Raw genomic sequence first — 11960 nt, 5'->3', positions numbered from 1 at the left:
TCAGTGTATGTTGGACGGTAGCTGTTCAGCAGGCAGCCCAGATGTGCTGAAACAATGGGCTGGCTCTGTTTGAAAGCAGGGTTTGTGTGATCAGGGCAGTGCTGCGTAAGCAGTATGCAGAATGAATAGAAATGTACAGTGGAACTAGGGAGTGACTCAAAATCCCATTAGCATTACTTTACTCTCTTTTCTTTCCTTTTGCAATCAGTACACAGGAAAATTCTTTTGAAGGGAAATAATTTTACAAGCCACCAAGTACAGGGTTTCCAGAGCCTCTGGCACTCAGCAAGAGACTCACATGCTTTTAATCTATATTAAAGGAAACATTTTCAAAGCTATGAGCAAGTTATGTGTACAATTTTGTTAACAAATAGGACATGGGTGAATATAGTGCTTTCCCCCTCAACAAACTAAGTTCAAAACCCTTCAAGAAGCAAAGCTGTCTCTTCTCATGGGAGCTGGAAATGCTTAAGGACAATCCACAGATAAAGCATCCACCTTCGTGTATTCTGCCTGTGTGATTACAGCATGTGGCTGTCTGTCAGTGAAAGGCTTGATCCTGTAAAGAGTAGAGTGCTACTGTAAGGAGTTGAGTGTTCATGTGGATTTCACTGGGAGTTGACGGTGCTTGGCATCCTGCAGAATTGAGGCTCAGAAAGGGCTTTTGATAGGCAAGGGTCACTGTAAAAAGTGTAGCAATGTATGAGATCTGGATAAATACATTTAAATTGAAGTTTCCACCATCCATGGTTTAATTTTTTGTTAAGAAGAATGGCATCTGAATGAGGACCTATTCAAGACCTCCATCAGCTTTTGGCATCCTGATAACAGACACACTTGCAACCACCAGAAATGATAAGGTAAATTTCTATTCCAGGGTAAAACAAGACAAGAAAAGCTCTAGCTGTGGCCATTGTCTCCTAGGGATGGTCCAGTCACTTTTTCTATACAGTTCCTCTTTTTCTCTCTTGAGCAGAGATGTACAGAGAGCGCCACGCAGGCCAAAGCCTCTATCTTGTTCAGTCCACACTGGCTATTGAGACCTTGGTTTTCAAACCCCACTGAAATATCTCTATTCTAATCGGGTTCTTGTACTGCTCTCATCACTAGTATCTCTCTCTCTCTCACCACCCGCCCCCACTCCCACCCCAAGCTATATATTTATATTGGAGAATGCAGGTCAAAAAGGAACCTTGCACTTGGAGCAGAAGGTGGTGAGATTTGTGACAGTCTGGGGAAGGAGAATGACCACCAACAGTGCCACCTAGCAGTCAGGCAGGGTGTGTCAGGTCATCTCCCTATTGAAAATACAGTCCTGTATTTTCACCCCACCCCCACCCCACCACCAAGGGTTTCTCTTTAATACAGGTTTCAGAGACTTTGGGGTCTGGGCCTGTGAACAGCCATTTTCCCCAGCAGGGTTTTCCTCCAGGGTGAAGGCTCCTGTTGTTATCACATTTTCTTGGAGCATGTAGGGGAGCCCAGGCCCACCCTCTCCACCAGTTTCCAGTCCAGGCCCCAGTGGTGGGTAGCTACACCCTGCACCGTGAGCTGGTAAGCAGCCACACACACACACCCCAGACCACTTTCTACTTAAGTCTCCTTCCCACAGAGTAAATCAAAGAACCTCAAATAAAGTCGCTCACCTGCACAGTCAGTCACCTGCCTCTTCTTTGTATGTTTGCTCAAGTCTGCCTTGTCAGGCCTCAGGCAACAAGTTCTCCACCTCCAAGTGAACCACCTCAGTCTGCTCCCTTCCACTGTCTACCCCCATGTGAGTGGCTCTCCTTCCTCTTTTAAGCCCCGCCTCCTGCTTGTACAGGCTTTGCAGATGTGATTGGGTGGGATCCCCTGGGCCCAGAGCTGTGCCTTAGCCCCTTGCTCTTGTGTGGTCCTTAGTTCCTGTGGGAATTCATTCCACAATCTTGGACCTGCCTCTCAGACAGCTGTTTCCTGCACAGACAAGCTTTACCCTTATGCTAGAAAGTTCCATTGTGCTAGAGGAGTAAAATTGCCAGCGATGGTCTTCTTTCAGGAGTGTTAGGTGATCTTTTAGGTATCTTGGGTCTATACTATTGAGCACCTTGAAGATAAGGAACTGTGAAACTACAGCGTTCACTTCATCCCAGGTGGTAAGTTGGATTGTTTCCTTCAGTTTCCAATTTGTGGGTGTGATGTTAACCATGAATTAAAGTTTTTGTATCCATCACACCTATGAGTCATGAGTTTACTCTGCTAGATTGTTATCAGTAGGAAAGTTGATGTATTATATATTTAATATACAGAGTATAAACATAACATCACCAGTGTTAACAGTAGCTACTTTATTAAGCAACTAGTGCTTAATTTCTTTTTTCCTGGGATTGATTTTACATGTATTTTAGGTAGAGTTTGTGCACGTATAATTAAATGGCATGCATGAAATTGTCAGCATCATCAGAAAAAAAGGTCAGTTTGTGAAGGCCAGCTAATGAAGCTTTGGTGCCCTCTACTGTACAAGCATAGTACACACACAAAAAAAGGAGTGTGGAAAAGTGTCACCACAATTCTGTTGCATTTCCATTGAGAGACATTCATATACACATATGTGTACACAGATTCATATACACATATATGTTAAGCATGCTCTTTTCTTCCTCCCAACACAAAAAGGGTATAGATATGGATAGAATGCAATCTCTTTGGTGTAGGGTCTGTGACTTCCTGTGCAGATGTGGTGTATGGAACATAGGCCATATTTGGATTTATGCTTGAGTAACTTTAGTTGGCCAAATGTTTAATAAAAAATTAGCATTTCTAAGGGATATTGAAAGCAGCTTTCTGGTTTGTAGGCGAAAGGCTATTAAGGTAAGGTTATCCACTTGTCCTAGACTCTGCTTCCACCTTTTAGCGATATTTTCCCAGTGTCACAATGACCTCATTGTTGTGAGGATGTGTGGGAATGAGTGGATGCATGAATGCTGATGAGTCAGTAATTACATTTAAACAATTAAGACATTTATGTTTTGGGACTAAGCAGAAGTTTGCCTCCTTATTTCATGGCGCCCTTATGTATCCTGTTTTTGAGAGACATCTACAGGGTTAGGCAACAGCTGAACAGAGAACCTAGATTTAGGCAGATATACACCTAAATATAACCCTAAGGTTATGGCTACACTAGAGTTTACAGCAGCGGAGCTGCAGTGATGCAGTTGTGGTGCTGTAAGCTCTCTAATGTAACCACTCGAAGCCAAATGGAGAGAGTTCTCCTGTCGGCTTAATTACTCCAGCCCTGCAAGCAACAATAGCTATGTTGACTGGAGAAGCTCTCCTACCAACATAGCACTGTCTACACCAGTGCTTAGGTTGGTGTAATTTATGTCGCTCAGGTGGGTGGCTTTTTCACACCCCTGAGCGACATAAGATACACCGCAGTAAGTGCTAGTGTAAACACAGCCTAAGTGTTCATGACCACCACATAGGTGATGAATCCTACTTAAAGAGTGGGCATACAAGTTCTATTACCAATGACCTTTCATAGACACAACTGCATTGTGGGAGAAAAAATTTAATGTATTGTATTAGAGTTTTATTTTGCTTATTTCAACTAGAAATGCCTCCCAAGTCATTTGTTTTTCATTAACCAATAACAAAATTGCTTTTGTTACATAGTGAGTAGTACAAGGTGATGTGTAATATGGATTTCCTTCCCATTTTTAAACAGAAGGGGCAAAACAGAACCTGAGTTTTAACCCATTAACCCTTTTTGACCCAAATATTTATTTTCCTTATTATCAGCCATTCCTTTTGTGTGACAGTTACCTGTATTCGAAGGCAGTGAATCTGCTCCTCCATAACTTGACCAAAGTTGTCCAATTCAAATTTTCCATTGCGAAAATCTCCTGCTCTCCTGAAGATCTTGCATGTTGCATTATCATTTTCCTTTATTTTCACTGTGCCCAGTTCCACGTAACCAGAATACAGAATGTCCCGGTTGTATTCAACTGATCCTGTATAAATCTGAAGCTTCTGGAGAATTATTGGTGTTTCAAAAACAATGGTAAAGGAGCTTCCTGTTGTTACATTCCTTCCCCAAAAGACACCTTTGCCAGGTGGACAAACTTCCTCAGGCACATAATCATCAAACACTGGTATGTCTGTGTAACAGGAGACAGCAGGGAAGTCTCCAAAATCTCCAAAATCTTCTTGGAACTCTGGATCTTTGAATATAGTTTCCATAGTGTGAAAAGATGAAATTCTGCCAATGTGCTGAAAAAGAGAAGGTCTGAAGGTAATGATTTCTTTCTGAGCTTTGGATTGGTGGAAAAGTTCTAAGAGCCAGTCACAGGGCATTATGTCATAGAACAGCAACAGGAATCGTGCCAGTTTGGGAAGATCTTCATTGTGATAGAGTTTCCCTATATAGCCCAATGTGGAAAAGGCTACTGTGGTCCAGGGTTCCATCCGTTCACGTATGAATTGTTGTATTATGGAAAGGAAACCATTGGCACAAACCACATCATCTTCCAACATCAGATAATAATGTGAGAGGCTGGCACAAAAATTAACTAAAAAAGCATAGTCCACATTCTGTTTTGATCTGTGCCGGACGCTTTCATCTTTATCCCAGAAGTTCCTTTGCAGACCTCGTAAAGAAGGATAACTGGCTAGAGAGCTGCATATAACAAGAAGAGTTCCTTCATCAATATATGAACTAAATCCATCTTTAATCTCCTTGGCTGTTTGCTTATTTAGAGTAGAATCATTGTTTGCTAGATAGACAACTAAGACTATCCCTTTTAACTCCTCTGGGCTGGACTGACTAAAAATGGACTCAATTGTTCTCATTAGATAGTATTTATTCTTCCGGTGGATGGAGGAAATCCCAATTGACAAATATCCTACAAAAGGTAAAAACAGAAATAATTTATATGATCTCTTTTTTTCCTTCTATGAACTGTTCCTACTCTGGTGAACTAGAGGCAGAGTCATGTGAAATTATAGTTTTGCTGGTTTGGGCCTGTGTTTTCCCATAGTAGTTCCAATTGCTCAGTGAAATATGCAGGGCCAAATTAAAGAATTTTAGGGCCCTGTGCACTATGGAAATTTCCCCCCCACACACACACACACCTTCCTTAAACTAGCTAGAGCATGTGATATACAGTCTGTAAATATCAGAACATCTCCATTTATTAATTATTTGTGTAACTGCATAATATGTAATCAGTGAGCTGAGCATTGTGCTAAGACTCTAGTGATTATAAATGTAAATGTGTATATCTAGAGCGATAGATATATACATCTGAGAATCAGGGAGAAAGTACCCTGTATCACAGTCATTTCCCGCTTACACTGATTGATTTCAGTGTAAGACCCTAGATTCAGTGCCTAGTCCGGGAGTGGAAATTTGCAGCTCAGGGCACATGCATACAAGTTTGAACTCAGTTCCCTGGTACTAAAATGAATGCCTGTGCCAGCCAAGTACAAATAACATGGTAGAGCAGTGAGATTTGGTTGCTTCCTTTTACTGTTGACCAAAATGTAGCCTTCAGAACCCCAGGTCACCATAGGATTTAGCATTGTTTTTTTCACTGTACTGGACATCAGGAATAACAACTTATCCAACTTTCACCTTTCACAGATCTGCCACCAGGACTTTCTCAAAATCTCCAGAAAAGATAATTATTCTAAACCATCAGGGAAAGTTCAGACAAAACTTTTTTAAAAATCTAATGTGAAATATGTTTAATATTAATATATCTAGAATATTTAGTTTACATATGCATGCCAATTAGATGCTTTAAAAAATCTAATACCCACACTCTCTTCTTTTGTTCTGGGAAATGTTTGCTAAGTAGGCTACATGCTTGGGTGTCTTTCTGAAATGTGACTTACAAATGAACTTGACCATGTCCAGCTGGCTCTCCAGCTATGGGGGGGAGGGTTCCTGCCAAAAGCAGAACTTGCTGGAGACCGTAAAAATCAGAAAAGAGCCAGTACATTAGTACATTGGATACCTAAGCCAGAGATGCCTTGCTACCTTTTGAAAAACAGGCAGGACTAAGAGAGGAACTTTACCAGCTCCAAAGAAAAAGGGGCACCGAGTCTCAGCTGGCTCTGGACACAAGTTTGATCTGAATCAATACAAATAGGGGACTGTCTCTGAGGCACTGGGTGATTGGGCAGGCAAGTGAGCTGAAAGGAAAGCTGATTCTTTTCCCCATGGGAAGAAGGGTGGCCTTCGTGGCCAGCCACCAGTACTCCAAAGAGGACACTGTGGCTCTGATGGCTCATGACACTAGCAAGGAGGAAGAACAAGTCAAGGATGAGCTGAACCACAAAAAGTGACCTGAGAAACCTGACCTCTCCCAGAAGCCCTCCTCCTCTTACACCATGGCCATCTGGTAGGAGTGTTGAGAAGAGGCCCAGCTGCCTAGGATGCCAAACCTGAGCAGTGCTGTGACCCCATGTGCCAGGCTGCAATGCCACTCACTTAAATTTGGCCCACATCTCCAGGGGCACTAGGGCCAAACCTCGTCAGGGTCCAAATAAGGCTGCTACCTCCAAGAGGCAGAAAAACTGGCCATTGCCCCAGCCCACCACTAGCCTGACTCCATGGTGCATGAGCCCCTACACCCTGCTCTTCCCCAGCCTCAGTCCAGGGAGTGCTCCAACCATCCCCTCCCAGGAGTTCCTGCCATGTGGAGCTGCTTGCAAGATCAGCACCTTACTCTTGATTGTTCCAACACGCACTTACATGCAGTGGTACTGGATATCCATATGTACATTGTTTACTGGTAGTTTTAGGTGAAAAAGAGGAAAGTAACAAACATGGTGTACATGACACCCATTAAAAGATTAATTTCAGAAGCTGCTAGGAAGAATAGGCCAAATTCTGCTCTTATTTAAGGGGAAACTCCAGAACTTACATTATGTTTTTCCTCACGGATGAAAAACCAATGTTTCATTGGTCTGATATCATAGTGGCCCTGATTCAGTAAGATACTAAGCACATTCCTAACTTTAAGACTGTGAGTAGTCCCACTGAAATAAGTGAGATTACTCACATATTTAAAATGAAGCATGTGGTTAAGTACCTTGAATTGGGGCCAGTATTATTATGTTGCTATAGTGCTGGAGAGATTTGGTGGGCAGAGTTTCTTTGGACCAAAACAGAGATGGAATTCTCCCTGTTTTGTGGCTTGTGATGTTTCAGGGAAACCTGGGTGATTTCACCTCTCAGATCTCTTACTTTTTAAGGTCATTTGTTATTTTGATAATTTGCTTGCACCGCATGTTAATACTTTTGTTCTGAATATAACTACAAGGGACTGGGCTGACCAGAGTCCATCTTGCAATCAACACTCACTTTTTTTAGTAGGATGAGAGCCTAAGAGATATTCATATGGAATCGGTAAAGGGTCTATCACACTTTCTTTTACAGTAAAATTTTGATTTTGTGGCATCTCACAAACAGGAGCCTCCAAGCCAGCCGTCGCCGCCTGTCCAGCTGTGGCCTTAAAAACAAAATACTGTTACTTTATAATATGTGAGACTGATGCAAGCTACAGCATACAATATATACAGTATTGTTCCTATACATTGGTCTGTTTTATACCTCTCAATCTGCCAATGCTCCAATACGTGAAGGACATTATTATTGCTATTTATGTATTTTTGTATTATAGCAAGGTACAGCAGTGGGAACCAGGGCACAGAAAAGTGCTGTTAGAATCCTTTTCCTCACAGATATTTATAGAGAGGGAATAATACGCATTAGCAAAAGCTTTATGCTCTCTATGATGAGTGGTTTTTTTTCTTCTTTAAATTAAATGCAACTTCTCAAAAATCCCTAGCAGAATTCTTAACTTAGAGAACAAGTATCCCAGAATTCCAGGCTAATTAACAAATACAATATTAGCAAGTTAAGCCTCACAAACTCCTCTGTGATGTATCTATTATTAGACCTGTTTTGCCTATAAGTAAACTGAGGGTCCAGAGAAGTTACATGACCTGTGCTAGGGCGGTGGTTATCAACCTGAGGTCCAGGGCCCCCAGGGGGCCCCAAGCAGGTTTCAGGGGGTCTGTCAAGCAGGACCAGCATTAGACTCACGTGAGGCTCAGGGCAGAAAGCCAAAGCCCCACCACATGGGGCTGAAGCCTGAGGGCCTGAGCTCTGCCACCTGATGATGAAGCCGAGGCCTGAGTAATGTAGCTTTGTGCGGGCTCCTGTGGTGTGGGGCCCCTGGAAATTGCCCTGCTTGCTATTTCCTAATGCCGCCCTGCCTTTTAAATGCAAAAAAACAGTTATTGTCCAGTTATTGTGCTGGGCCATGGAGTTTTTATAGCATAGGGGGAGGGGGGTTAGAAAGAAAACAGTTGAGAACCCCTGTGCTAGAGTGCATAGGGAGCTGTGACAGAACTGGGAATAAAACCCAGGAGACCTGTCTTCCAAACCTCTGCTGTAACTACTAGCAAAGACTACCCTGCACATGTAGACCAAATTTTCATTCAGAGTTTTTGCTGCTTTATACACTGTAATCTCATATCCAATTTGCTGTCCACAATCACCCCTACGGCTGTGCATTACTGCTTTTCAGGTTTCTCTCCACTGAACACCTGTGTTTTGGATTATTTTTCCTCAAGTGCATTAACTCACTTCTCCAAGATGACTCTCATTAGCTCACAAAAGCTCATGCTCAAATAAATTGGTTAGTCTCTAAAGTGCCACAAGTACTCCTTTTCTTTTTTCTCATTTTGGGGCAGGACATAAAACTTGCCAATGGACTCAGATAGTTAAATAAAATTTATAGGTAGCTCACCTCAGTATTTATATTATTTCTTATTGTGGATACAGGGAAATACAAGGAAATTATGCAGATACTGCGTACCAGTCATTTATATTTATTTTAGGTAAAATCCCACAAGATTGTCAACAACACAACAGTATATTCTTTCCTTTTACCAACCCTTTAACATTCTTTGGATTATTTCTCGCCCTGTAGCAACACTGCTGAATTTAATATATCTAGGAAGTTTAACAATTTGCTGTTTATTCCCTCTTTCAGGTTATCAACGAGATGTTAAATAAGACAGGGCATGACCTGTCCCAGCAGCACTCCATTAAACACTCTCCCCGACTCCAATACGTTGCTGCCTATCATTAGCCTTTGTTTTCAGAACTTCTGTGACTTTCCATCCCATATGATAGTGTTTATATCCAAGCCTATTTGAATTAATAAGGAGTAAGATTATGAAAGCAACTATGCTTTAATAAACTCCAAATGGATTATATCTATCTTATTCCCATCACCCAGAATTTCATAATTCTGTTGAAATAAATGTGGGTTTGTCTGACAAGATTTGTTTTTTATAACTTCACGTTGTTTATTGCTCATGGTTCCATTCTCCTATAGGTGTTTTGTGAGTTTTGGCTCTAGATAGTAGTTCAGTTATTTCACTAGTGCTTAATGTTAAACTTACTAGCTAAGAGTTGCCAGGTTCCCTCATCTTTCTGCATTTGAAGACCAATACCATGTTCGCTTTTTTTCCTCCTCGGCACCCACTGCAACTCTGAAAATTTTCTCACTGAACAGTGTCACTGTGTCAGCCATAACACAGTGCACTATTTCACCCTGGTCTACGGGTGTGTGCTACAGGGTGAATAGACCACACACTGGTGAGGAGGGTGCCAGACAGGTCCTGGGGACAGGGCTATCCCCACTCCTCCGGACCTGTCAGTCATGTATGATTGGGAGGGAGCCTTTAAAAGGGAGGAAAATGAAGTAATCTGGGGGAATGGAGCAGGAGACTGCTGGAGGGTCTTCTGGAGCCACAGAAGGAACTTCCAGCTGGGAGCCCTTCATCTCAGCCCTATGGAAAGTGCAACAAACTCCCAGGGTAAACCAGAAAGACTTAAGATCTGCAAATGGCCAGGGCCCCTTGCAAATTGTAAAGAGCTGGGGCCTGACTGAACTGAAGACACCCAGTATAAATAACTGGGTGTGGTCAGGTTCCCTCACCATCTGGACAAGAAGACTCAGGGGACTCTTTCATAGTGTGTACAAACCTGATCTTTGGGCACAGTTTTGACTTAGAAAGTTTCATATTTGGAATGTGGACCTGAATGCAAACCCCTCTTTAACATACCCATGGCCCTACCAGCACCTCTGATTCTGTGACAGATTAGAGTTGGCACTCTGATAAGTGTCTGTTGGTAGTGAACACTGCACAGTCAAACAGAAACAAGGTCAGATTAATAGTGAAACACAAGCAAGACAAGGTGGGGTGGGGTGGAAAGGACTGCTGTTATCCCATCAACCAGCAGGCAATCAAAGAACTTTAATTACTTAATAGTATTTAGCACTCATATAGTGCTTTTCATCTTCAAAGCGCTTTGCAGACATTAGCTAATTAATCCTCATTACTAGTTAAGTAACCTAATTTTTCCTCTATTCCCCACTCTTCCACAGACACACAGACACTCTCATGCACAGATAAGCTCCCAAGACACTGCAAAGCATCAGGGCTGGAGGATCCAAAATATATGAACCATGGTTTTGCAGACCTGATCAGCCTAAACAAACGTCAGACTTTTTTTTTTTAAATTCAAGGAATAATGGCGACAAAAGTCAGCCTGAGTTCTGTTATGACAAATTTCAAGGAGAGGAATCTACTTGGTCAGTACTGCCAAAACTCTCTTCCCTATAGTGGAAAGGGCCTTTTTCAGCATGAGTATTGCAAGTCACTACTGCCATTAAAGGTCTACATATTTTTTTAACTGCTGAAAAATGTTTGCATCATTGGAAAACTTACAATGCAGTGTCTTGTCAAAGATTCAGAATTTTTCATTAAATAGATTTATATGCATTTTTTTTTCTGAAATAGCTGTTCAGAACCTCCTCCCCTTTTGGGAGATTTTATCAACTCATTGTATATATTCCACCAATAACAAATAACCTTATTCTAAATGAATTTGTGCCTCATTCCTTTTGTTACCTACGTGAAATGACGTTAATCCAGGCTTTCCCATTTTTAAGCAGTTACACTCTTCTTTGTTCTGGCTCCAAATAATGGCAAACAATGTGATGAAAAGCACTAAGAGAAAAAAAAATCTTGGAAAGATTCTCCAATACCAAGCTAGTACCTTTGGTAAATTCCGGGTTTTCATTGTCGCTTTTCCTCCTTTTAATAAAAACAATGCATCAGGTAGGTAAGAAACCAAAATAAAATCTAGAACACAGTGGGATAGTATGTACTGAATAATATTATTCAGTGTATGCCTATATATTTTAGTACACAACATATATTTGATCACGCTGGATACATTCTGCTCTTGAAAGCAGAAACATATGAAATTCCAATTTTTTCCTCTTTGTACACAAAGCTATTACCTTTAACACTGCTAGATTTTGAAAATAAATTAAGGACCCAGTCCTGCTCTCACATATGTGACTGCAATTCCACGGAAGTCAATGGGTCATATTCAAATCTGGGGTTAGCAGGTGCCACTCCATTGAATCCACCAGGGCTGAATTTGTACCTTTGCATATAGGTAAAAAGAAAAGGAGTACTTGTGGCACCTTAGAGACTAACCAATTTATTTGAGCATGAGCTTTCGTGAGCTACAGCTCACTTCAGCAGCCGATGAAGTGAGCTGTAGCTCACGAAAGCTCATGCTCAAATAAATTGGTTAGTCTCTAAGGTGCCACAAGTACTCCTTTTCTTTTTGCGAATACAGACTAACACGGCTGTTACTCTGAAATTTGCACATAGGTGTGGATTGTCCTCTCTGATTCTGAGCTCAGATGACCTTAGATCTGTCAGTTCACTCTGAGTGGGGCATGGAAGGGAAAGAGATGTAGATTTGTATCATTGTTCCTCCCACTGGGGCTCTGTGGAAGATCCTTTATAACAGTGGCTCTCAACCTTTCCAGACTACTGTACCCCTTTCAAGAGTCTGATTTGTCTTGTGTACCCCC

At 41.7% G+C, this 11960-nt stretch overlaps 1 protein-coding gene across 1 annotated transcript; it reads right to left on the bottom strand.

The window, feature by feature from the left end:
• Window positions 1-3560: 3560 nt before the first annotated feature.
• LOC125639054 (alpha-1,3-mannosyl-glycoprotein 4-beta-N-acetylglucosaminyltransferase C-like) lies at window positions 3561-11200 on the bottom strand. The gene is made up of 3 exons (XM_048855491.2): window positions 10982-11200; window positions 7349-7496; window positions 3561-4880 (listed from the first exon to the last, which is right to left on the bottom strand). The coding sequence occupies exons 1-3, from the start codon at window positions 11147-11149 to the stop codon at window positions 3736-3738; spliced, it is 1461 nt and encodes a 486-aa protein (XP_048711448.1). The 5' UTR covers window positions 11150-11200; the 3' UTR covers window positions 3561-3735.
• Window positions 11201-11960: the final 760 nt, after the last annotated feature.

This window comes from Caretta caretta, chromosome 6 (assembly GCF_965140235.1).
Source record: "Caretta caretta isolate rCarCar2 chromosome 6, rCarCar1.hap1, whole genome shotgun sequence".
NCBI classification, from domain to species: Eukaryota; Metazoa; Chordata; order Testudines; family Cheloniidae; genus Caretta; species Caretta caretta.
Note: the sequence above shows the minus strand (reverse complement) of the source record. Positions and strands in the feature narration are given on the sequence as shown.

Bases quoted from the DNA above. Each gene is read 5' to 3' on its own strand.
- LOC125639054 (XM_048855491.2), bottom strand. From the start codon at position 11,149: ATGAAAACCCGGAATTTACCAAAGGTACTAGCTTGGTATTGGAGAATC. The intron at 7,497-10,981 runs GTAGGTAACAAA...TTTGTTTTTAAG, and splicing joins CTGGATTAACGTCATTTCAC to GCCACAGCTGGACAGGCGGC. The intron at 4,881-7,348 runs GTGAGTGTTGAT...TACCTTTTGTAG, and splicing joins CTCTCATCCTACTAAAAAAA to GATATTTGTCAATTGGGATT.